The following is a 27319-nucleotide window of genomic DNA, read 5'->3' as shown; positions in this document are numbered from 1 at the left end:
AAAAAAAAAAAAAAAAAAAATTCTACAAGAATGGAAAAGTCAGATAGCTTTGCAAGTCATTGTTAATACGTTTCTTCTGAAGTTAATCAGGAATAGGTCTGTGGCTCACTGGAGATTAAACAGAACAACCTGGGAACCAGCCCTGCTTCTTGCTTAAACCCCTCCCCCACCAATGATTTCATTGACATTTTTAGTGGAACCTTTGTTTTAGCCTTCAGAAAAACTAATAAAAACAATGAGAAAATTATAAACCAGACTGGGTTCAAAACCAAATGGAGCCTTTGTAGAAGAGATAGGAATAAAATATTTCCTAGGTGACACCCTCCTGCCTCTAGGTGGAGATGTTGGTAAAGCATCCTACATAGATTTTGCTTATTTACTGTTACCAGGACTACTGAATTGTGAACAGAGAGAAAGGTGTGTGTATACGTTTCTCTTTCTGAGAAAAGACTTCATGAAATAATTTTTTGGTATATGGACAAGAATTATACCTCTCTCAGATGGTTGTTTGTCAGGATCAAGCAAAATAATGGTTGTGAGGTATTTAATACAGTCTCTAATATCAAGTTAGCACTGAACAAATGGTGATCATTATTATTGAAAGTAAAAGGTAAGACATTTGTGACTGGGAGACGACAGCAACTGAACCTACTGGTATAGCTAAACTCAAACGTGAAATTTTGGCTATCTCACATGTGCAGAGTATTTTTTTCAAACTCCTTTGATTGTGGACAGTTAGTGGATTCAGGGGTCCCATGGCTGATGATGGGCCAGTTCCTTTCCTAACTCCCTCAACCCCACCACAACCATGTCCACTGAACGGGGCTGTATTAATAGGAAGTCTCACAGTGAAGTGAGCACTACAAAGAAACAAGAGGAAGCAATTGTGATCTTTCATTTCAGAAAGTTCAATACATGTAACCTCCAGGCCAACAAACCTTCTAGAGGAAGAAGGCTGGATTATCACAAAGCAAGAGTATGATGTGTCCAAGAATTAGGGATTGGATTGGAGCCCTGAGTTTCTCTTTTAATGAATGGAAACCCAGAGGGCAGCTCCAGGAAGCAAAACAAATCAAAATAAAGCAAAACAAAACTTTTCAAAATTCCCTAGTGCAGTGCTTTTAAATTCTTTTCCCACCCTAGTACACAGCTAGGTAATGCTCTTCTGAGCAACCTGTGCCCATTAGCCCCAGCTGCTAAAGATAAGCAGCTATGGGACATTTCTGCTCAGTGGGTTAGCTGCTCCTTCCTGCACCTCCTCTTACAGATCGGTGTTTCCAGTGCTGTCCTAGATAGGATCCATCTGGATTTGCCATGGCCCTTTGTTTCCAGGAGGCTGTCTATAGGAACTCTTGTGGTAACAGTGAAATGAGCCTAGCCTGGTCTTCAGAAAGCCTGGGCTTGCATCCTGTTCTGTCAAGTGTGCAGCGACACCTTGGTGCTTTGTAGATGGACTTCAGGGCAAGGGGCTGTGTGCCTGTTGCTCTTCACACGGGGTCAGCGAACAGAGTTACTGCAGTTAGTCATCAGAAGGCCACCACAACTGTCGAATTTTTCATCCTCAGATGCTTAAATTTACTTGGGCACTTTGTTCAGTTGCTTTTTAACTTCATGTTTATACTTGGGTTCTTAATTTTCTTTTGTGAAAAGACCAAAGCCAAGAGGGACAGCAGGGAACAGGATCGAGATAGGAAGGCTTTGAAATGAAAAAGGGTAATGCATTTCTTGCTTTGGTGGGACACACGGTCTGCGTGAATGACAATCCCGCAGTTCCCATGATGAGTAGTGGAGAAGTCCCATTATAAGTAATGCCTATTGCATTTACTGGAGTGCAGTGCTTGGCTCAGTTTGAAATGCCTCATTTTAATGGGGTGAGTACTTTTGTAGTCATTGGGGTTAAATGAGATTGCACAGCATAGGTGTCAAGTGTATTTCTTTAGCGCAATTAATGGGGTGAAACAGAAACAGAAGGCAGTTTGGAGTCACATGAGTCTGCTGATAATTCACAAAGACCTGACAGACTAAGCCATGCTGTACTGCAGGGCTGCTCACTTCTGTGGTGCATTTTCTTATACACTGAAAGGGTATGTTATATCCACTACTGTCTCCACTAATACACTTGCAGGACCTAATAATTGCTCGTGTTTCAAATATTTAAAACTCAAATCCATGAAAAAAACAGAGGTTGTGAAGTCAGTTATGGTAAGAAGCTTTGCTTCCTGAGAAAATAATTGTGGCTCTCTATTTTGGCCTCTACTCACGAGCACTCCAGTTTTGAAAAAATTCTTCCATGGAACTATACAGTTTAGCAGAAAGGCTCATGCTAAAGACCTTTGGATTTTAGTCATTTTAATTTTTATTGTTTCTGACTCTTAAAAACAAAGTGAATATTTGTCACATAATTATATTCAATTGTTATATATATATATATATATATATACTTTTTAAAAAAAAATTTTTTGAGTTGGAGTCTCACTCCGTCGCCCAGGCTGGAGTGCAGTGGCAGGCTCACGGCCACCCTGGCAATGACTTGCTGGGCTCTGGCGATCCTTCTGCCTCAGCCTTCCAAGTAGCCAAAACTACAGACCTGTGTTACCACACCCGGTTAATTTGTGATTTATTGTAGAGATGAGGTCTTGCCAAGTTGCCTGGGCTGGTCTCGAACCTGCAGGCTGAGGCAATACACTCTCCTTGGCCTCCCAAAGTGCTGGGATTACAGACTGAGCCACCGAGCCCTGCCTCACTTGTTATATTTTAATAGGACATTATTTGTGATCTCTTTTTCCTCAGGTTCCTCAGGTCTTTGTAATTCCACTGGTGCAGAGACGCATAACCATTTTCCACATTTTGCAGCGTAGCATTCAGATATTGCTGCCTATAACTTCATTAACTTAATTCCTGGGGAGAAATTGATTCTCCTATGAATATAGTTTAATCATCTGCCATATTCTCAAGGAAGAAAATTGGTTTTGGTTCCAAAGAGCAAATGCACAGTTGATGAATTAGCCAGTCAGCGGTCCAGAAAACTGCACTAAAACATGACATGAGTGTGAGTTTGTAGAATGAAACTTGGGAATATACAAGAGTGGAAGTATTGTCCTTTATTTTTAGTAGATGTTTTCACTGCTTGTTCAAATAGGCATTCTTACTTTATGCCTTGGTTGGGCAGTTTAGTAGAAAAGAATTGTGATTGTGTAGACTGATAGGAAGTCTGAAATATGCCCAAAGTTTTTAAAAACAAATTGTTCAAGGAAAAAGTATCTGACCTTGGAGAACATTTCTGAATCGTCTGCACCTAACATAGAAGGCCACTGAAATACTAAAATGGAAAATTAGGGCAAGGGAATAATCAGCTGTTATAATGCAAATGTCAAGGCAAAATATAGAACCGAGACATTCAATGTGACATTTTAGGAGACTAAGGAACCTTCACCATCTTGCTGTTGTAGGAAATGGTGCATGTTGCTCGCGAGCACCGTTTTTAGGCATAAACCTCCTCACACTGAACTCAATATCACTGAAATAATTACATGAAGGTATGTGAAGGGAAAAATAATGAAGGGGGAGAAGAGTTATCGTACATTTAGGAATACTTCAACGTTTTCCAAGGAGGTTAATTACCATTTCTTATATTACTGAGTATAAGAGTTTAATTGCCACACAAATAAAATGGAAGATGAATTTGAGTTTAGCTAGTACATAAAACTCATTTTACTTTATGTATAAACATGAGATTTAAGACTACATTTTAGATAGTGCTAGTTTTTAAATTTATATTCTTGTCCCTTTTCATTATTTGGGGAATATATTACTTGCCATCCAGAACCATTCATTAAACACCAGGTCTTCTAGTGCCAAAATACCTTTATACTGGTAGGTTAGATGATATGGCTGTATTTATTAGTTTTACTGCTAACAATGAAAAAACATCATCAACCTATACACAAATAATGTCATATTGAAACATAGCAATTGAATATAATTATGTAAAACAAATATTCACTTTGTGTTGAAGAGCCAGAAACATGATAAAAATTAAAATGGCTAAAATCCAAAGACTTTTAGAATGAGCTTGTCTTCTCGGTGTATAATGGGTTTACTGCGGTCAACTCCTGGGGAAGAAACATGGAGGGACTCTTCTTCACTGAGAGGATAGCAGCACGAATGAGGGTTCTGTGGCCCACATGCCACATTCTCTAAGGGGCAGAATGCCTCCTGAATGTCAAACTGAATACTCCAGCAGTTTTTCAGAATCCATTGCTATACAAACTTCCTCTTTCCCTGGATTTCCTTTTAATTGCCATAGATGGGCATTGCCAAATGTGAGATGCCAACAAATGAAAAAGATAAGTCTACCAGGTTTGGTGACTAATGACCCACCTTTATGCCATTTTACTAAGAATAAGCAACACATCTTCCCTTCAGAGGTTCAGTGACTTCAGAGTTGATTATGCCAGTAATGTCAGCATGCTAATTTAATCTCACTGGACTGGCTTGAGGAGGGTGTTTAAGATTTAATCTCTTTTAGAGTGTGATTTTTATCAACATCATTAAGACCCTTAAGTTTTCATCATTTTTTCATAATATTAATTTTTTCAAGCCACTTGTGGTTGACAGTTGATATCTATTATCTATCAAACTGTCTATCCTTCTACGCAATTTGATAAAGAATATTTTATAGTATTAAAAATATTTATGAAATGTATGTTAACATCTCAGAACTTGTTAATGAGAAATTTCTTTCCTTTATAAAATCATGATTTTGCTAAATCATAATCTCTGTGAGGTCAGGGACTGAATGCATCTTCACACAAAAATGGCTCACCCTCTCATGGTGCCTGTTATATGTTTTTGTGTAAACCTCTGATTCTCACAATAACTCTGTGGCATAGGTCCTCCTACTAGTCTTATTTTGTAGATTGGTTAAGACAGAGAGAGATTAAGTGACTTGCTTAAGGTCACACAGCTGTTAAGTGGTGGAACCAGGATTTGAACACAGACATTCCCTGAAACGTATGTTCTTAACCACTGTGTTTTAAAAGATTCTCTTAACACTGTGCTTTGCTGAGGATGACCGTAGAATTGATTGCCCAAACTGGAACACTTATGAGAGTGAAAGAGAAATCATTAGTAGTGAAACTGAAACAGCAGGAGTTAGCCAGAGTTGTCCTGAGTCAACTGCGATGTATGGGTTAGCTTAGCCCTACTGCCTCTTGCTAAATAAATGTTTGTTGAAAAATAAAGAAATGATGGATGGATGGCTAATGCATTCATATTATCTCATCCATGTGGGTCAGTTGCAGCAGGGACATTTTAATTTCAAGAGATGAGTTTCAAGCTGACTGCAGGAGATGAGTATAATCTCAGAGCGGTGACCACTTACTCCCAGAGATAATCAAAGATGGGGGAAAAGCAGGAAAAAGGTTTATTCTGTTTTATAATAAGCTTCTTCTACAGGCCAATCACTGGCGCATTAATTCTGGAAGGAGCCTGAGGGAGTATCATCCAACCTAGTAACCAGATGGTCAGTGCTGCCGTAGTGTCAACAGATGGAGTGAGGAGTTGGGGAAACTGCCAAAACATTTAACGCAAAGTGAATTTGAGCCCACACGGAGATGCCTTTGTGGCAGCCTTCCAGCCATACATTCAGAAAGTTCCTCAAACACAGCCTAGGTCAACAGTTCCTAAATGGGGGTCTCTGAACTCCCAGCCGAACCCTTAAAAGTACTAATGGGAGGAGCTCATAAGTTTTTTTATTTTTATTTTTAAAAATCCCTAACAGAAATAATATTTCATGCCTACATGTCTATCTTTATATTTACTGTTAGAATTATGCCAATTTAGTGCAAAAATGCTTATTACCTTGTGATAATCAGAAATTTACTTGGCAATTACAGATTCCTTTGATTATAACCACAGAAAAAAATGTATTAATACTTATTTAAAAGTAACATGCTTGCAAAGAAGAATCTTTAAAAACCTGTAACTTATGGGAAAGGAAATGGGTCCTGGGCTAGGCTGGACATGTGTATATTTTTGAAAAACCTTTAATGACACCTCACCACAGACATAATGGAGTGTGCACACTAACCTGGCATTCAAGGCCCTCCTAATCTCACCTCACTACTCTCCAACCCCCTACCCACAACCTCTAGTCCAAACTGCTAATCTGTCCACTTCCCTGAAACCATATTTTCTGCATTATTGCCTCTATGGAGAATGGAATTAGTTCTGGAATCATTGTCTTAGTCTAGAACACTTTCCTGTTTTCTCTATTTACCTAACACTACTATTTTTCCAGTCACCACCCTTTTAAACATTGACATTTCTTTGAAACGATGCTACAATTTACATCAAGTAGTGAAATGACTTTATTTTCCTCAATGGTCTTTCATTTCCCTTACTTGCTACCTTACTTGCTACCTTCTGAGTTTAATTTCTGCCACTCTCCCCTTGTACTCTCTGCTTTGACCACACTGGTCTCTGTGTTATTTCTCAGACACACCTAGCACTCTGCCACCTCAGGACCTTTACACTTGCCACTCTGGCAGAGAAGAGCTGCATGGTTCACTCCCTTCATGTTTTAAAAAAAGTGTTCTCTTTTTCAAGACACCTTTTCTGACTACCCAATAATATAGCTTCTTTCACTCTCACATTCCCAGTTTCCTTTGCTCTGTTCTATTTTGTATCATCTAGTATGCTACGTATATATTTATTAGCCATTTCTTCCGCTATTGGAATATAAGATTGAAGAGGGTATCCCTCGTGCCTAGAATAGGATCTGCCAAATAGCAAGTGTTTGGCAAAGTTCTTTCGATTGAGTGATTTTTCCCCCTCTAGGAATTCTTTCTTGAGTTCACTAAGTACAATTTCAGAAGATGTCATCTGGAAACTTCTTAATTACAAGTTATTTTAGAGTGGGAGGATGGGATAAAAAGACAAAACAAGTTATATATTGCTACTTTAACATTTGGTTCTGAAAGTTATAATGTATTATTCATTTAAAAATATTTGTAGCACTAACTATTGGCAGGAATTATTAAACAAAAGACAAGCCCTACTTTGATGGGATTTATAGCCTAATGCTTCCATTAGGTTATAGGATTGAATAAATAAATATGCAAACAAAAATTTGCATACCAATTTTGCTAAGTGTTACAAAGGAAAACCTGGGTTTCATGAGAGAGAATGATAAATGACACCTAAACTCCAAGTTCCCTTCCCACAGTGAGAAATTGAAAAGGAAACCAAGACAGTAGGTAGTTAAGGGAGAAAGTGTGAGATTTAGAACCTTCTATTATTTACAGAACATTCTAAACATCACCTGCATTGGTTTTGATAATATAAAGATTAAATCATAGCATAGAAATTTATTTTTAACTTTTTGAGTGTATCAACGTAATTCAATGAGAATATATATTTAAAAAACAAAACAAAACAAAGTTGAACCTAAATAATTATCTAATGTCAATTTGAAAAACTCAGGCCTGATGATCAGCATTGTGGCTCATGTCTGTAATCCTGGCACTTTGAGAGGTCAAGGAAGGAGGATTATTGGAGGCTAAGAGTTGGAGACCAACCTGGGCAACAAAAGGAGACCCCCATCTCTACAAAAAAAAAAAAAAAAAGAAAGAAAGAAAAGAAAAAAACTCAGGCTTAAATTCTCCCCATTGTTCACTAGGAGTTTTCTGGTATAATCATCTGTGTCTGTGCTATCCAATTCAGTAGCCACTGGCTGCGTATGACTGTTAAGTACTTGAAGTCTAGTATAAATTGAAATGACTTGTAAATGTAGCATACACACTGGATTTCAAAGACTTATCATAAATAAAATAATGTGAAATATTTCATAACTACTCCTATATTGATTACTTGCATGCTGAAATAATGTTTTGGATATACTGAGTGAAAATATATTATTAAAATTAATTTCACATTGCTTTTATTTTTTAAAATGTGGTTGCTAGACAATTTTAAAATACATGTATGGCTCATATTATATTTCTATTGGACAGTGTTGTTTTATAGAGCTGTGTAGATTGATGTTTTGCAGTCTGTTTATATGAAAATAACCACAGCAGGGCAACAGAAGAGAATTACAAATTTAATAGTGTATGAGCTAAATAATTACTCTAATTGTTAAGGTAACACTCAAAATTTATGGATAGATATTGTGGACATCTGTCGTTTTGTTTGCCCAAGGTCCGTTACTCCTGCCTCTGGTGAGAACACCTCAATTTTCTTTTGGGGAAATACCCATCCACAGTTTGCATCCTAGGGATCTTATCTAAATTCCTCTGCAGGTTGGTGGTAGGCATGTGATTCAGGCTAGTAAATCAAACTCACTCTATCCCCTTGGCCATAATTAATTATGGGTTGGGCATATAATCCGAGTCAGGTCATTAAGACTCAATTCTAGGACTTTGTTAGAACTATTGGGAAAGAGAAACTCTCTTTCTGCTGAAGTTGCTAAGTTGTGAGAAAAATAATTTTGGAATGATTGTTAGAAATGAAACTTTCTTGGTAATGAAATCAATTGGGTGCAAGAAGAGATGATAAAAAAAAAGTTTTCTTTATTTTATTTTAGTCAGAGTCTCACTCTGTCACCCTGGCAGGAGTGCAGTGGCACAATCATGGCCATCACAGTCTCGACCTGTTGAGCTCAGGTGATGCTTCCACCTCAGTCTTCCAAGCAGCTGGAACGACAGGCATGTACCACCACACCTGGCTAATTTATTACTATTATTTATTTATTTACTTATTTTTTATTTATCCTCCACCTCCCAAAGTGTCGGTATTACAAGTGTGAACCACCATGTCTGCCTCAAAAAGAAAGTTTTCTGACAATGCTGCTTGATCACCTGAATCCAGCTGTTCATGATGCTGTAACCCTTCTTAGACTTTGTTTTTATTTATTTATTTTTCTGAGTTGGAGTCTCACTCTGTCACCCAGACTGGAGTTCGGGGGCACACTCACGGCCACCCCAACATCGATCTGCTGAGCTCCGGTGATCCTTCTGCCTCAGTCTTCCAAGTAGTCGGAACTACAGGCACGCACTATCATGCCTGGCTAATTTTTGATTTATTGTAGAGACGAGATCTCTCCAAGTTGCCAGAGCTGATCTTGAACCCACAGGCTCAGGCAATCCACTCGCCTCGGCCTCCCAAAGTGCTGGGATTACAGGCTGAGCCACCGAGCCCAGCCCACTTTTAGACTTTATAGTCACAGATTCATTTTTTGTTTTAGCTAATTGAGTTGGGTCTTGGTTACATGCCTGTCCTTACATAAGATAATTACTGAGATATATGCATTTGCTGAAGACTCTTTAAAGAGAATTAGTAGTTCTTAAAATTAGTGTTAATTAAGTCAGTACAACCCAATAGAATAAAATCCATTAATGATTTTTTAAAAGTTGGTACTTTCTGTTAATTAGTTATATTTTCTTTTAATTAAAATCCAACCTCTAGGACATAATCTATATGGTGATTTTTGCATTAAAAATGTTAACAAGCTATATCAGAAAGGTGATAAAATACTGTTTTTAAAGAGTTCCAAATAATATTTTTTCTTGGCATCACAATGCTGGACGATTACACTTGTAAATGTCTTTTAGCCATGTGGCCAATTTCTAGTTCAAGTCAATTGTTTAAATGTATAATTGCTGGTAATTTATTGCTATCAGGTACAGTAGTTTTATCAGAATCATTAATTAGTCATTTCAGGGAGTTTTATAAGAACACCCAGCTAATTTTGATCATCTGTGTTCTTCTTTTATCTTCAATAATTTCCTTCATCCTTCAAATTGAATACATTACCTAGAAACAGCAGCAGTGTGCTAAGCCAGGATGTTGAATTTTGGTTTCTGAGTTTTAATTTCATCTCAGTCATTGACTTTGTTTTCTTCCTTCTTTCTTTCTCTCTCCTCTCTCTCCTTCTCTCTCTCTGTCTCTCTCTTTCTTTTTTTTCTTCAGTCAGGATCTCTGTTGCCCAGGCTGGGGTATGGTGGCATAATCACAGCTCACCACAATCTCCACCTCCTAGGCTCAGGTGATCTTTCTGCCTCAGCCTCCTGAGTAGCTGGAACTATAGGAATGTGCTACCATGCCCGGCTAATTTTTTGATTTTTGTAGAGATGATCTTGCTATGTTGCTCAGGCTGGCCTCGGAATCCTGGGCTCAAGCAATCCTCCCACTTCCACCTCCTAAAGTATTGGGATTACAGGCATGAGCCACTGTGCCTGGTCACTGACTTTGCATTCTAATTAAGCCACGGCATCTCTATATGTCAACCTATGACCTATATCCATACCTATGATACCAATACTTGGGTAACAACTTAAACTGCCTTGAGTACAACATGCTTGCCACTGTTTTAATTATTGCTTATATTTGTGGGCAGCAAAGTTTTGATGGACTGTGACTCTGAATAATTTAATATGGCTTTACTATAGAATAAAGCTACAAATAACAACAAAGAGCTGATAAAAATGTTAAAGTAACATTTACATATGTTTCCTGAACATATACTTGGGTTAGTTGTTCAGGTTCCTTCTTTTTAAATCTATATTTATAACAATGACAATTGGTAAAACACTATATACCTATATATATTTATATCAGACACTTGGAGACCCTCGCTAAGTGAAAATTGAGATCAGTATGTTACATATCATAGGAAGATGTTTTTCAGCCACATAGGTGACTGAAAATTTAATCTGAGGGCCTCTAATGTTCAAGTCTCATTGATAAAAAAATATATTTGTGTATATATGTGTGTCTGTGTGTGTATATATATATGCACATATATGTAGATATTAAGTGTTCTCACTACAAATAAGTTGCGTGCATGTGCGTGCACACACACACACACACACACACACGTGTTTGCTTACACTCCCTCTTAGAGAATTCCATCTTTAGAAAAAGGACTATCTTCATTCTCTTTTTAACTGTGCAACATGGAAGTGTTTGATATGTTGGCTGAGAAGGGGAAGGGAGAAGAGAGAGAACTTAAAAATGATGGAAAACTCACCTTTCTTCTTTCCTCTGCAGCCTCCAGTTTCTTCTGGATCTCCTCCAGGGACAGATCTTTCTTCTTTGGGGAAGCTAAAGTTCGTGGAGCTTCTGAGATAGGAGATGGTGGCTTTAAGATCAGCTCAAAAGCCTGGCCAGAGGCACGTTTGTTGATTTGCTTCACTTCCATATCTGAGAAGTGAACATTTGAGGATGTTAAGTATTCAGAGTTTGTGGCATGGGCTTATTTTAATAATGTGAATTTCAGCAATTGAAAGTAGCATTATTATTCTGGGAGATAGGAATAAAATGCTACATATAATCATTTGCTCTACAATGTTTTGAACATGTAAGACTGCGGTCTTTAGTATGACAATGAATACAATATTTAACCAAATAAATATTGACAATATTAGGAAATTCAACAATGTCTATAGGGAGTTGAATAATGGTAGGCATACTTAGAAAAAATAGCCTGAACTGATTTTAAGCTAATATTTTCCTTTTGAATAAATATAAGCCTTGCATGAAAATCAAGCAGCACAGATTTACTTTAAAAAAATTACCATAACTGGAGGCATTTTTTGGTTAGATGATGAGAAAAATAAGAGTTCTCCAGTTCTGCCATATAAGGCCAGTGTGCATGTGTGTGTGTACACACACACACACACTCTCCCCATTATAATATTACCGTGCCTATGGTTAGGAATCACAGGAGGTATGTTAGAACCAATATAACTCTATGAACAGTTGGAAATATTTGGCAAAGTCAGTGCTAATGCACAAAACATTCTTTTGGGTCTTGTCTTGCCCTTCAGTAGCTTGTTGTCCCTAGTCATCAATTGTGTGTGGTGATGACAATATCACTCTGATGGTGGTCCTTGTCTTCAAGGTGCTTACAGTCGAATAGGAACAAGAGGACAAGATCCCACTGTGTTATCTTTGCTCCTATTTTGTTGCTACTTGGAATATCCTTCCCTAGCATACCTCAGTTGGAGCCAGGAGCCAGGGAAGGAGGCATTGTGGTGGAAGAGGGAGGAGACAACCCCTACTTGTCTAATTGGTACACATACACATGGGATTCCACTAAGCTTTAAAAATGAGAAAGATCCTGTCATTTGCAACAGCATGGATGAACCTGGAGGACATCATGCCAAGGGAAGTAAGCCAGGTGCATGAGAAAAATACTGCATGATCTCACTTATATGGGATACATACAGAGTCAAATTCACAAAAGCAGAGTAGAACTCTGGTTGCCAGAGGCTGAGGGTGGAGATTAGGGAGATACTGGTTAAAGGGTATGAAATTTCAGTTAAACAGGAGGAATACATTCAAGAGATCTATTGTACAGCATGGTGACTATAATAATAGCAGTGCATTCTTGAAAATTGCTGAGAATAGATTTTAAGTGTTCCTACCACAAATACATGATAAGTATGTAAGGCAATGCATATATTAATTAGCTTGATGGAGCCATTCTGCAATATTACACATTTCACAACATGTTGCATACCACTCATATACCTAATTTTTATTTGTCAATTAAAAAAAGAACTAAAGAATGTTAGCCATGTTTTTCATCCATAGCTTATGTGGTGAAGATAAGCAGATTTTAGCCCTGCATAATATGATTTATAATATAAAATAATATAATTTATAATATAAAAGAATGATAGCTAGCATTAGCTAGGACATTTATAACTATACAACAGACAACTTAGTAACATATAATGATTTTTTAAAAATCTCGCCAGGCGTGAAGGCTCACACCTATAATCCCAGCACTTTGGGAGGCCGAGGTGAGAGGATTGCCTGAGTGCATGGGTTCAAGACCAGCCTGGGCAACTTGGCTAGACCTCATCTCTACAATAAATTAAAAAATATGTATATATATATTAGCTGGGGGTAGTGGCTTATGCCTGTAGTTCCAGCTACTTGGAAGGCTGAGGTGGGAGGATCACCTGAGCCCAGCAGGTTGAGGCTGCAGTGACCATACTCATGCCACTGCACTCCAGCCTGGGCAACAGAGTGAAAGTCTGACTCAAAAAATATATAAAAGTTAAAAAAGGCCAGCACGGTGGTAAAAATTTAGAAACATTATCATTCTAAGGCACTCAAAGATGTTTAACCAGAAAGAAAAACTTGAGATGGACCATTATAACTGTTTTCAAATGCTTGAAAGGTGGTGATGATGGCTTGATTGAAAGATGGCTAATCTCGGGTATGTTCAGATTGCAAACAAGGGTGGGGGGCTAAAATGAGAGGGATATAAGCTGGAGTTCTAAATAAGGAATGCTCATCTAATATTGAGGGCTGACCAAGGAGACTTTTTGTTTGTTTGTTTGTTTGTTTGAGTTGGTGTCTCACTCTCACTCAGGCTGGAGGGCAGTGGCACACTATCGGACACCACAGCCTTGACCTGTTGGGCTCACACGATCCTTCTGCCTCAGCTTTCCAAGTAGCTGTAACTACAGGCACATGCCACCGTGTCCAGCTAATTTTTTTATTTATTGTAGAGTTGAGGTCTCGCCAAGTTGCTCAGGCTGGTCTTGAACTCCTGGGCTCAAGCAATCCTCTCACCTTGGCCTCCCAAAGTGCTGGGATTACAGGTGTGAGCCACTGCATCCAGTCTAATGTCCTTTGTAAATTTTGGCAACCAAGTCAAACATGTTTCCAGGCCAATTCTGACTAGAGCAGAGTAAAGAAATATTACTTCTCTTGATGTGAAGATTATGCTCCCATTAATGTTCCTTTAGTGACTGGCTAGTGCACACTGAGGTTGTGGTCAAGTAAAACCCCAGGCTGGCAGGGCTTGACCTTAGATCCTTAAATGCTTAGATAATCTGTATAAAAATAATTCAATAGTATATTGGAAATGATGTGGGCTTTTCCCCCTACAAATGTAAAGATTATACTTACATTTTAAATACAACTCTATAAAACTTTTATAAGCTTATGGAAAAGGATTACAACAGAACATGGGCAGATAAAAACAGCTTATTTGATAAGGTGATGAGATTTCAAATGATTTAGGTTTAAGACTCTGGAATTAGAACTGCCTGTATTTGCATCCAAATAGTAAGCACCTCTTAATAGCTGTGTGACACTGAGCAGGTTCATTAACTTCTTTATGCTTTCATTGCCTCATCTAAAAGTTGAAGGTTACAAGAGCACCTTCCTTAGTGCTTACAAAAATAAACAATAATAACTAAAATTAATTCTTGCTATAATGCTTGCCTGCAAGAAACAAGTCACATTATTATCTAACATAGAAAAATCAAGCCAAGTTAAAGACTTTGGAAATTTGAAATTCTCTACTGACTCTTAGGAAGCAGGTCATGAGCAATGTTCAGTTGTCTATTCAGCTTCAAGACTCAGCTCATAAACAGCTCCCAACTTTTTTCTTTCCTTTTTCTCAATCCCTAGATGGGCAGAAACCATTCCTGCCTCCTCTGTCCTAACTACTGTATGTTCTGCTTACTGATAATTTGTGTTTTATAACACTCATCTACTAAGCCTTGACTTCCTTGAAGGTAAAGTCCACATGGTATCGAACTCTGGATTCTCAGTGACAATCCGTTGTTGGATATTAGAGTCTCATAAGAAACAGTGCATTCTTAGTTGCAGCTACTGTAAGTACATAATAAGGATCTGTCTAGTGTATTTGTTGATTGAATTAACTTGTACAAAGTAGGCATTGGGCCTGCATTATAATGACAGTTTTTGGTTGGAAATTGAAACCCTTTCACATGGAGGGCATTTCCTCACGAAACAGTTAATTAGCACTTACAATGTTTGTGCCATGACAGAACAACTTTGGATGGAAAATGCCTTTGAGCCCCTGAATAGGCTTTACAGGCATAGAAGGGGTTAATTGCCACATGGTCCCTTTGTCTTGTCCTTAATGTCTTTCTTTCTTTCTTTTTCCACTCAGACCCAAAGTATCAACACTCCCTAGGTGAACTGCTGCTGACTAAAAGCATCACTGTAGTAATATTTTCCTTTACATATGTGGAAAAGAAAAGTAATTGAGCCTAAGAGTTAGCAAAATATGCATCAGCCAGATCTAGTATACATAAAAGTGTATCAAACCCTTCCAATAAATTGACTGAATTAGATAAGGATGATTATTGTTGATAATGATCGCTACCATTATTGAGTGCTTATGAGGGGCCAGGTTTGTTGCTGAGTGTTTGACTTGCATTAAACCATTTAACCTCACCACAACCCTGGGAGGGTGATGCTAGAGTTAAATGAGAATCTTGGTATCTGCTTGTCCAAGGTCATACAGACAGTGGCAGACTCAGAAAGGAAACCAAACTAAGCACAATGAATCAGCATAAATCAAACCTAAAAGTTTGTGCTGCAATTAAATTAATTGTCATATCAATTCTTTAGGCTTTTCTTTTTAAATCCTCTTTATCTGGGGCCTCTTTATCATAAGTGAGTTTTACTTAGGTCAGTTATTACTATTATCACTAGCTTGTTGAATTGCATACATAAAATATGGGAACCTTATAGATTACAATAAAACAAAAACAGTGACTGTTGCTGATTTTCTCTGTTGAGTTTTTCTAAGTATAAAGCATTTTCTTGCAAATTATGATCTACTCCAATTACACCTTAGTATGTTATATTATTTGCAAAGAAAAGCCTTAGACATATTGTGTTGATATGTGGAATGTGGCTGCAAATAACAATCCAGCCATATTTTTCTTAAAAGATTGATCTATTGGTATTGGCACCAACTTCAAACTGTTTTGAGCAACAGGCAATCAATAAGGTCTAAGAGTTAGACACAGCAAGTTAATAGTGAGGTCTGCAAAATATTGATTTAATTATACTAGGAGCTGTGAGAGAGAAAGAAATATATGCAATCTTCTCCAAACAATCCAGCTAGCAGCTGTAGACAACTCACCATCATAAGTATAGATGTTGATGTTGCGAGGTTCCGGGTAAAAGCAAGAGCAGATCAGTGACAGCATGGACAGCTCCTTCATTTTTTCCTTGTAGGCTGAAATGAAAGACTCAAGATTAGCATCTTTCGCTTTTCTGAATTTCCTCTTACTGCTTCCTTTAATTTGAATAATAATAATGGCCCTCCTGCAGAGTGAATACTGCCAGATCTACTTCTTTGTTTTTTTTGTCCACAAAATATAAATGAATGCAAGGTGTCCACAGAACCCCGAAGTGCACATTTCTTACTGCACAGGATGTGAATTACATATTATATAGCAGGCTAGATAAAAAGGGAGAGAAAGAGAGACAGAGAAAGAAAGTAAGGCAGAAGAAATTAAGATCCAGCAGGACAGGAGGGAGAAATAAGAAAGATATCGAAGAAACAGAAACATAAGATTACCCAGAGAGAAAGAGGCTCATTTTAGTCAAAGTGCATGCCAGTCTACTGTACACAAGTAAGATTTCGAAGAGTTCCTTTGTTGGTTTGGCCTGAATCATCACACATTTATTTAGAGATAGATAACTCATTAGGATATTATTAAGCAGATACATCCTCCAGGGACCTATGCTGCTTTTTTTTTTTAAATCCCCAAGTGCATTTTCTTATCTCTTCCTCTTTATACACACACCAAAGCCCTGGGTCTGAGATCTGATATGTTAAGATAGCCTTCCCTCACTGTGCAAACCAGCTCGGGTGCCAACCTTGCCAACCAGCAGCCAGAATCCATTTTGTGACCTCCATACTTCTTCACTTCCCCTCCCTATTTCATTTTTTTCCTCTAGGAGGCTCAGGCCAAACTTAGTGAGCACCTCATCACTGTCAGTTGTCACCACGACAGTTATCTCCAGATCACTAGATTGGGGACAAAGAAGTGGGATCCTCTTGCCTTTGCTGATTATTTAATTAGGAAAATTAATAAATTAAGGAAAATTGAAGAAAAATGATGGGTTTATTGCATATTGACTTGTAAGAAAGTATAAACAGATAGCTATGTCTTCACATATTGACTCTCACGGGTAACTTTTGCCTCTTGGCAGGGTCTTCTGATCATTACTATAACCCCAGGGAGAGTGAATACCTTGAGAAGGAGAGAATTATCAGAAGACGAGTTTGGACATTATTGATAGGTGCATTTTTTCTTGGCCAGAAGGAAACATTTGGAAGCTTTAGAGCCACAGACTATTTAAGGGGGAGACTTTTCTAAAAGACTTTTCTTATCCAAATATTCACCCACCCTCCTACCAGTTTTGCAAATGAGAAAACTGAGCCCCACAGAGGCCAAAGTCACATGTGTCCAGTGAAAAAGATCAAGACTTTGGATAAAATGCAGTAAACAAATCTGTTTCAAGACTGCCAAAAGGCCATCTTCTATTAATAGCTATACTGTTAGAATGAGCTTAGATGTATTAACAGGTACAAAAACCAAAATTGTCAACTGCATATAGTTCAACATAACACACCCCAAGGATCTGCTAAAAGAACGTCTGTCTTTATTTAGTTTATTTCTTTAACATAAACAATACAATTTGTCAGGTGCACACCCATCCTGAGAAATTTTATTGGATACCTTCAGAATTTTAGAAGGCCAAATCAAAATCTTTGTATTATTTATTTGGTTAATAAAATTGTGTCACCTATAAAGATCCAGATCTTTACATGGATGTTCAGCGAGAATCATAATTTCTGCCAGAGGATAGAACATTTGGTGATTTAATACATTTACTTCCATGAACTAGCTGAAAACAACAACAGCAGCAAAACTTTGTAGGCCAGTATCATTTCTGTAAGAAAATGCAATAGGGTATCCAAAATTACCCACATTTTGCAAAATTAAACACACGGTAGAAGCGCACGAAGCTTATAAGATACCAACTTTATTTAGAAGGGTCAATCCAAATACAACAATAAAATGAAAAATTCTCTGCCTCATGAAGTAGTAACAGATTAAAGCCGTAGAAGAACATGAATTTTCACTGAAGAGAAAACTCCTCAAAATCTATACTTAGAACATGAAATTCAATAATTTTCATTAAGGCCACTGACATAATTGTGCTTGACAAGGTAATAAAGAGAGAGGAGTGTAAAACTTGTCAGGAACCAGCATATTTTGAATCCTATGTGTAATGCATAATCATTACTGTTATGCACGGAATATATTCCCCATTTCCCCAAAATATATGTGTTGAAATCTAAATCCAGGTGTGATGGTATTTGGAGGTGGGATCTTTGGAGAGTAATTAGGTCATGACAGTGGAGTCCTCATGAATGGGTTTAGTGTTCTTATAAGAGGAGACCAGAGAGATAGCTCCATCTCCTTCTACTGTGTGAAGATTCAAGAAGTCAGTAGCCTGAAACTCCACAGAGAGCCCTAATTAGAACTCAACCAAGCTTGGGGTCCAAACAATGACTGGGCTTTGTTTGAGACAGGATTAAAAATGGCGCTTCCTTGTCTCGGGCCTGGGTCTGGAAAAATACCTGGGACTTCCAGCTTCCAGAATGGTCTGGGACTTACAGCCTCCAGAATGGTGAGGAGTAAATGTGTGTGTATAATACATGTGCATTATATATGTGTATATATGTACATTTTGCATATATATGTGTAAATCGACAGTATTTACCCCTGTTGATACACGTATTTGGAGCAGTAGCAACTCAGATACTGCTATTATAAACTAAATATGACTTGGTTTATTACAAATTACAGAATTATTGCTTAAATTTGGAACTGATGTCCTCACTCAGTTACATTTTTATATACCTTTATTTTCTCAGTTTCCACATGATCAAAATCAAGATCCCAGTTATTTTATCGGGATTTCGCTTGATCTTCAATATACTGCATTCGTTTTGCCATGCAATAACATCATTACCAAGTTGATATTATAAATAACATTAGATCGCCTCCCCCCAGAAGGTGGTGGATTAGAAGCTTTCAGTATGCCTCAGGCACCTGAAAATGGGAAACTAGTGTATAAATACCAACTAGGTGAGCTTCAATTCGAGAAGGAAAATGGGAATTCACCAGAATGGTGAAGGATACCCCGGATCCCATGGAAGGCATGGTGGGCACAGTCCCAGCGACCACATTCTGCGGATAAAAGTGAGTGAAACATCAGTACGCAGGACAGATCAGAGAGTTTCCCTCTGTGACTCAGCTTTCAACTAGGAATCTGTCCAACCCCAGCCATGAGAGAGCTCCCTGTTTTTCTCAATCCCTGGAGCTAATCCCTGGAGAGGGTTGAGAGATGGTGAGAGGGAAAGTCATCGGAAAAGGCTGCAGGCATTTTCCCAGACCCAGGCTGGAGACAGGGAAGCGCCATTTTTAATCCTCTCTCAAACAAAGCGCGGTCATTGTTTGGAGACCTGGCAACGGAGGCTGCTGCAGGAATTCTGGTCTTGGATCAAGAGTGGAGCGCTTGCTCTGGGGCAGGGGACGTGCCCCCATGGCCGAGATTGAGCATAACTTCTGTCCTCCACTGGACGGTAGCTGCAAGACAGTTGCTGAAACCGAGGGTTCTTTTGAGACCTGCAGCCATGGTCAGCGTTGCGCCCTACAAATGGTCCGTGTGTATCATTGCTGGGTGCTGCAGCCAGCTCCCCCGGTCAGTTGGGGTAATGCCCCATTTACTAAGGAACGGAAGGACCCGATTCCTGAGCGCCTGAATTAGCTGCCTGAGCTGCAGGAGAGTTGCTGAAGCCACGGTGTCTCCTGGACTAGAGACCTGCAGTCAGCATGGGCTTTGCAACCCAGAAAAGGCCTGCGTGTGTCATTGCTCGGTACCCCAGCTTGCTTGGGGAAGTATGCCCTGCCAATACTGAGGAGCAGGAGGGACTCCGAAAGCAAGTGTGACAGAACCAAAAACAGAAAAATGGGACGTAATTAAATTAAAAAGCTTCTGCACTGCAAAAGAAATAACCAACAAGTGAATAAAAAACCTACAGAATGAGAGAAAATATTTGTAAGCTGTGCCTCTAACAAAGGGCTAATATCCAGAATCTATGGGAACATGACTCAACAAGAAAAAAAAATCTCATGAAAAACTAGGCAAACTTTAACCTGAGAAAGCTGGTTGGAAAGAAAAAAAATTGGGCGAAGGACATGAACAGACATGTCTCAAAAGAAAAAAAATACAAGCAGTCATGTATTTGTATAAAATAAATACATTTAAAAAATTCTCAGCATCACTAATAATCAGAGGAATGCAAATTAAAACCACAACGAGATAACATCTTACACCAGTCAGAATGGCTATCATTAAAAAAATCAAAGAACAGCAGATGATGGCATGGCTTTGGAGAAACGGGAATGTTCATTACCTGTTGGTGGGAGGGAGGTAAACTAGTTCAGACTCTAAAAAAAACAGTATGGAGATTTTGAGGGAACTAAAAAATTGAACTGTCATCCAACCCAGCAATTCCACTACTGGATATCTACCTTAAAGAAAAGAAATCATTACAAAAAAAGGAAACATGTACTTCTGTGTTTATTGTAGCACTATTTGCAATAGAAAAATCATGGAACCAAAGTGCCCATCAATGATTGACTAGATTAAAAAAAGAAAGAAACTGTGATATATATGTGTGTGTGTGTGTGTGTATATATATATACACACACACATATATATGTATCATAGAATACTATGCAGCCATAAAAAGAATGATATAATGTCTTTTGCAGCAACATAGAGAGAGCTACAGGCCATTATCCTAAGTGAAATAACTCAGAAACAGAAAATCAAACACCACATGTTCTCATTTATATTGAAGCTAAACACTGGGTACTCGTGGACATAAAGATGGAAATAATAGACACTAGGGACACCAAAATGGAGGAGGCTGAAAGGAGGGTGAGGGTTTAAAAACTACCTATTTGGTACAGTGTTCACTACTGGGGAATGGGGATGCCAGAATCCAAATCCCCACCAGTACACAGCAGGCCATCATAACAATCATGCACTTGAGCCCTTTGAATCTAAAATTAAAGAAAAATTACATTAGACTCATTGTATACATAAAAATAATGTCACATTTGCTAGCTAAACAAATGTTACTTTTACTTTAAAAGATTTACTTTTGTACCTTGAAAACTTAAAGCCCCAACTAGCAACAGGAAGAACCATCAATGTTAGGGTTTCTACTGTTATTCAAATATGAGCAAAGTAATGTTGAAAACAAATTCTCTAGTTAAATATGAAATCATACTTTCTAGGAGTTCCTGAAACATTGTCAGTGTTTTGTTTTATTATAGTGTAATAGAATATCTTAAAAGACACTACTTTTTTTTCTTTCTGTGAACCTGAATTTGTTACAATGAAAAAGAAAAAAAATTTTCAAAAGCATGAAATTACTCTGTATTTTTTAAAAAAGATCAAAATCCTAGACTCCTATAAATAATTAGGATCACTTTTTATAATTTTAACATGCACAATTTTTGCCCTGATTAAGTGTAGCCATATCCATTGACTACATTCCTTACAGAAGATGTGTCAGAGGGGTTATGTAAATAACCACCCTGGAACCCATTGTGGCGAGGTCCTGTGTGATCTTGGGGCAGAAATGAGAAATAATCATACTGGCAATCCTGTTAGTCCTGTGGCCCTACATAAGCCCTGAATGATCAGTTAAGCTTCAACTTCTTCTGCAGCATCCACTGGAGACTGTACCACAGCATTTTCTTTGCATCTGGCAAGGAAATGTCTGCTCTGAGATTGTCAAGATTAAACCAGAACATAGGGTACAAAAGCACCAAGACTGATCTCTTATTAAATGGATATGAGGAGGGCTATATCTCTTGCCATAAACTTGCTTTAATGGCCCTAATTTTAAATATTATTAAGTGGTTAGATTTTCCCTTCAACATCTTTAATTTTCAGATTGAAAGAAAATGGCAACCATGGAAAGAGAATCATGAGTATCCTGTGGGATGTTGGATTAACAAAGTCAGGCCACTGTCTTTAGTCAGTTTAAGACCTAGCTTAAAAATATGAGAAGAAGGAAAAAATCTGGACCAAGAGATAGACTTATGTTCAAATATGCATACATAGATGCTCATAATATCTATTCAAAGACATATACACTACATGTAGCCTAGAAATATCTATTCTATGGTTTTTCTCAACCTTTCCGGCTCTGGCACATCTACCTTTCTTTCCTCTCTCTTTCTCTAATAAAACCCTAAAAATATCTATTCTACAGTTTTTCAGTGCTTTGTAACACTAGTCAAAATAGAATGGGCCAATGGAGTAAAATGTTCAGGTTTTGGAAAAAGATGTAAATGGAACTGAATAATTATTATTGTGTGCATCCCTAAATGCTATAGCTCTGTTTCCTGGTTAAATTCTTTTTAACAGGTCAGTGATGATACAATTTAAACAGTTATCCTAAGCAGCATGTATATGGGAATGAAGACATTTTCTATCTATTTTTATCACTAACAGACATTTGAGTGTGCGAGTTGCTTACAAAAGTCCAAAATATTGCTTTGACAATTACAAACATAGCAATGCAGGTTTTACATGGTCTCTATTATCTTGTCTTTAACAAGTACACAACAATTCTCACAGAGATACTGACCCTTGAATAGAAAGCCTGTTCCAATTCCTGTAGTGATAGGTTGCAGATGAGGACCTTGGATATTGATACACTGATGGACTGGCATCTTCTACAACTGAGAAGTTTCATACAACCTGAACTATTTACTGAAACTTCTGGGAAGTTATGGTCCTGAAAGGGTTTGTGGAAAGGTTGAATATTTTGGTAAATTGCCATGGCTAGTATCTCTAGTCCATGATTGTCTGGGTATCTCAGGTCTGTATGTATAACTAACTTCTGACCACTTTCTGTTATCTGAAAAATAATCCACTGGAGAGTCTTCCGTTCTTAAGTGAGCTTAAATTGCCATATCTACAAGCACCAATATCAACAGGAAGGACCTCTCATCGACTAGATGGCAGTACAAAGGGAGCTGGAAGGCCATGAGATTTCTCTGGAGAAGGATTGATGGAAAGGGTAGAACCATTAGGTCTTCTTGAAGGATTGTGGCGATGCAAAGCTGCTGTTAGCAGCAGGAAAGTGCTTGGGAGAATTTCTGCTGCTTAGATGGTAAACAGAGGCACTGCTGTAGGAAGGGGGGTATGCTGGCCCTTGGTCTTTCCCACCTAGCTGAGATAGGTATCTTGTGTGACTTGGAGGCTGTACTTTAAAAGTAAACTTGTTGGATATGTTGGATAATTTTGATGGACTAGAGTTTGGCTTGGCAGACTTTCTTGGACTATTTGAGTAAACATCATTCCTTGGACTTTGGGAGTGATCCCTTTCTAGCACCTCTTCCTTGGAAGCTCTGTGTTTTCGTTCTTTCCATCATGGGCATCTAGGGTCTTCATCTTTGGTCCTATGTTTGACACCAGAATGTCAGCAGAGCTTGGGATGGAGACTGTAAGTGCAGGGCATGCTACTCTACTTTTGCCTTCCACAGCATATTTGGCAGTTCTTTTCACAGCTGAAACTTCTGCCAGTTTATTCCATTGGGGGCACAAACTCCTTCTTGATATCTGAAGTAGTATTGCTATTTTGGTTAGAGGTTGCATGATTATACAGCCTGGAATTGTCTTGTGGACAATTCTTCCAACTTCTGATACAGGTTTCCTTTGAAAGTCTGACTCATCTTTAAGCTTTCCCTATACTGCTCTCATCCACCAATGTCTATCTTGGCTGCCTTGTTCTTTCTGGTGTTCCAGGCCTACACTGAAGGTGAGGCAATGCTAATGCCTTTTGTGCAGTGATGTGCCATTGTCTCTTCTGTTGAAGTGGGAACTGGCCTGCTAACGCTTCCTTTGCTCAGGTGATTAACACCCCAGACTGAAATTCAGAGACAACATGCCCGAAAGGGTTCTTTGGATATTCATCCTCTTTAACATGTTCTGGAAGGTCTAATTTTGCCTACTTGATGTCTGCCAGAGAAATCTGAAGCTACTCTATTTCAAAATCATCTTCAAAGAAAAAAATCCTTTGCCAGGGTCTCCTGAAAAAATTCTACAAATTCTTTCATAGACAATTTCAATAAAAACTTTTTATGTAATTTAAGATCGACTCCTCCTCATGTAAAAAAACCACATCTATCCTGACTTTGTAAACAAGGTAATCAGTATCTTCTTAAGGTTCAATCTCTGTATCTCCTTGTGCTCTGACACATTTAGCAAGGATTTCAGCTATTCCTGGGCAAGTTTGAGTGATACATTGTGTAAGACATAGCAGTAAGAATTCTTTCTTCTTTAAAGATGTAGATATCCTGTATTCTGAGGTTTAGTGTAAAGGAAGTACAATCAAAGAAACATTAAAAAAAAGATTCCATTGTATAAAAATGTGTGTAGATTCCGTGAAAATCCCAGTGTTGCTTAAGTTTGGGTAAAAATTGATTCAGTATTTTTTCATGATGTTCTTGAAATCTTAAGAGTTGAGAAAAACTTTGGACAAAAAAGCCAAGCAAGGCATGTTTGGGGTCTGAGAAGGGTTTGACCCAGAGTTGGACCCAGAAGTCATCTTCCTCATTCTTGTACATACCCAAACTCTGTATTATGAATAGAATATGCAGTAAGGACATAGAATGATGATTGTTGCTTAACACCATATCTGTCTCCTAATGTAATATAGTCCCTAAATATGTGGTTGACATCTAGTTCTATTTGTCTAATACCTGGTAAACAGCCCTGTGCTTTGTGTTCTAATTTACAGTAAAGGCTGCTTGTTTCTTTCATTTTAGGGATCTCAAGGAAAGCCCAGAATTTACCTACGAGCTGGATAGGGAGCTGGAATGGGACTCCTTTGTAAATTCTCCTATGAAATATTTCGGTATTCTTGTTATCTTTTCCATCTTTTTAGCATTCTCAGCTCTTTGGTAGTTCTTTCCATTTCCAGGTACTTTTGCTGTTCCACAGCTGCATTATGATACGGGAGCTCATCCTCATGTAAAAAGTCAAATCTAGCTGTGATTTCATAAAAAAGGTAATTAGCATCTTCTCAAGGTTCAGTCTCTCTACTTCCTCCTCCTCTGTTTAGCAACTATTTCAGCTCCCTCCCGGGCAAGTCTGAGTGATACATCCTGATCTGAGCTCATAACTGGAAATGTCTCTGTGTGTTATTCCAATCAGATATTAAAACAAGTTCCTCTCTCCAAGGTTTCTCAGTTAAATACATGTCCTAAGGATCCCTGAGGGGCTGTGGGCAGCTGAGCAAGTCTGGCACAGTGGCTACTGCAGTGCCCTTCACCCCGCTGTTTCCCTTCCAAAAGGATCTCAGCCAGGGAAACAGGAAGGTCCCTGGGGCGCCATTTCCTGCTGTTGCTCTGAAAATGACCTCTGCCTCCCAAGGAAGAAATTTATGTTTGTTTACAAGCCACCTAGTCTATGGTACTTTCTCATAGCAGCCCAAACTAAGACAATGACTAAGAAAATTGTTCTTCTCTATCCTGGGTATTTTGACAACAAAACCCAGTTGACCTCTGTGAATGAGCCCTTAAATAGCATCCTTATCATATTTTATCAAAGGCTATGATTCTACATAGCATGACCCGACCCAGGGACAGTCGTTGCAAAGATTCTTCCTGATGTAGGAGCTAGAATCCTGGGGCGCTCCTTCAAACCAGCTGTACCACAACCCAAGCAAATCCCGATTATTTTCCTGCAGCAAAGTCACTTTCCGGTGAAGGATTTCCTCTCCTCTCCTCTTGGTGCAGTTGTTCAGACTTTCCCCAGATGACATTGCTCTTCCCAGTCCTCTTTGTTCATCTAAAGCCTTCCTAAAATGTGAGGTCTACTTCAGATCCCGCCTCCTCAGTGCTTCTTTCTCTTATGGGGCTACCCACACCGATCTCTTATTGCTCTTAGTGGGATGCAATGTACAACCTTGTTTATATTCTGTTTAAAGTCATTTGCTACAGGTTTTGATGTATAACTTTGTTAACTAGGAGCTCTTTGAATACAATATTATATCTTGCTCATCTATGAACTAATTCACAGCAGAGTTCTAGTTGGAATAGAAATTAGTTGCTCAGTAAATAGTTGTTGACTGTCTTGTCCACCAATTTTAGATCGGTTTCTCAACTTAAAAATATTTATGATCGCCACCGATGGACGGGAGTTTCTGAGAGACATTGTGGAATCACAAAGAGCTATAAGAGCAGCCTTGTTGTCAAGGAGCTTTCAAGTCAGGGAGGTGGATTATGTGATATGAAAATGTACAAAAACAGGTACAAATAGGGAAGTGTCGAATTGGTGTACAGGTAATTTGTATGAGAAGTTCAGAGGATCCCCAAAGTCTTGGAATGGTAGGGAAGGTAGTTAGGAATAATTTCACAGTTAGGATTGCCAGATTTTTAGCAAGAATACAGGACACCCAGTGAAGTTTCAATCCAAATATTGCATGGGCCATATGAAAGATCATCTGTTGTTTTTCTGAAAGTCAAATTTAATTGTGTGTCTTGTATTTTATATGGCAACCAGAGCAAATGGACCTGGATCATAAAGACTGAAAAGTGTTGATAAAAGTAAGGAAGAGAAGTATTTATTATTATTAACATGGAAATGAGGTTCTAAAGGGATTATTTGGAAGGCTTTTATGAGTAGGCAGTGAGTTCACATAGGAATGATAACTCCATTCCAGGGAGCATCCTCCATTTTCACTTCATGGTCTTTGTGACTGGGCATTCTCTGTACTCCAAGGGGCAGCCTTTTCACAGACTACACAATAATAGGATTTTAGGATTTGTGACCTGATAATATTTCCAAATGGGTCAATTTTGCTCCAAGATTTTGGGTAAGATGTTTTTGATTTTTGCTCATGAAAAAGGCTTGTGATTTAAAATGCGATGTTTACATTAAAATAAACATGGATATATTTTGAGCATCAAATTATTGTAAATTTTAAACATGTCAACTTAAAAGAAATTTGGACTTGGGAGTTCAATTTTGAGTCCACCTTTTGGAAGATTACCATGAGAGTTTGAGATGCACAAAAGGTGGCAATGTATCAGTTAGCTCTAAGTCCTGGCCTGCCTGTACAGTTCAGTTTATGGTCATTAGTGAAAGTCCCTTTTACTAGGAAAAGTTACTGGATTGGCCGTTATGATCATTCTAGCAATAGAGAGCCATCAAATGTTTTGAAAGGGAAGGTTTACCTCATACAAGTCTCTTCTTAGAAATATATTTCTGGTCATTTTATGCAGGAAAGACATGCCACCAGGAGGTACACTTAAGAACACAAATTCATAAATCTCAGCAGATAATGTGATCTGGTTTAGGAAATTGTTGTGCAAAGGAAAAGAAAGGGAAGATGCAAGAGATTTAACAAAAG

General features: G+C 38.3%; 1 protein-coding gene and 1 pseudogene across 1 annotated transcript in view; both read right to left on the bottom strand.

The window, feature by feature from the left end:
• Positions 1 to 27319, bottom strand: part of STMN2 (stathmin 2) — a 68302-nt gene that overhangs the window by 13709 nt on the left and 27274 nt on the right. Inside the window, exons 2-3 of the mRNA XM_008062690.1 lie at positions 15932 to 16027; positions 11033 to 11205 (exon numbers count right to left, since the gene is read on the bottom strand). Of these exons, the coding sequence (XP_008060881.1) occupies positions 11033 to 11205; positions 15932 to 16027 (269 nt within the window). The remainder of the gene's footprint in view (positions 1 to 11032; positions 11206 to 15931; positions 16028 to 27319) is intronic.
• LOC110596035 lies at positions 21595 to 25085 on the bottom strand (annotated as a pseudogene).

Source organism: Carlito syrichta, unplaced genomic scaffold (genome assembly GCF_000164805.1).
Source record: "Carlito syrichta isolate Samal-C Ts95f unplaced genomic scaffold, Tarsius_syrichta-2.0.1 Scaffold305795, whole genome shotgun sequence".
NCBI classification, from domain to species: domain Eukaryota; kingdom Metazoa; phylum Chordata; class Mammalia; order Primates; family Tarsiidae; genus Carlito; species Carlito syrichta.
This window is presented reverse-complemented; position numbering and strand designations above follow the sequence as displayed.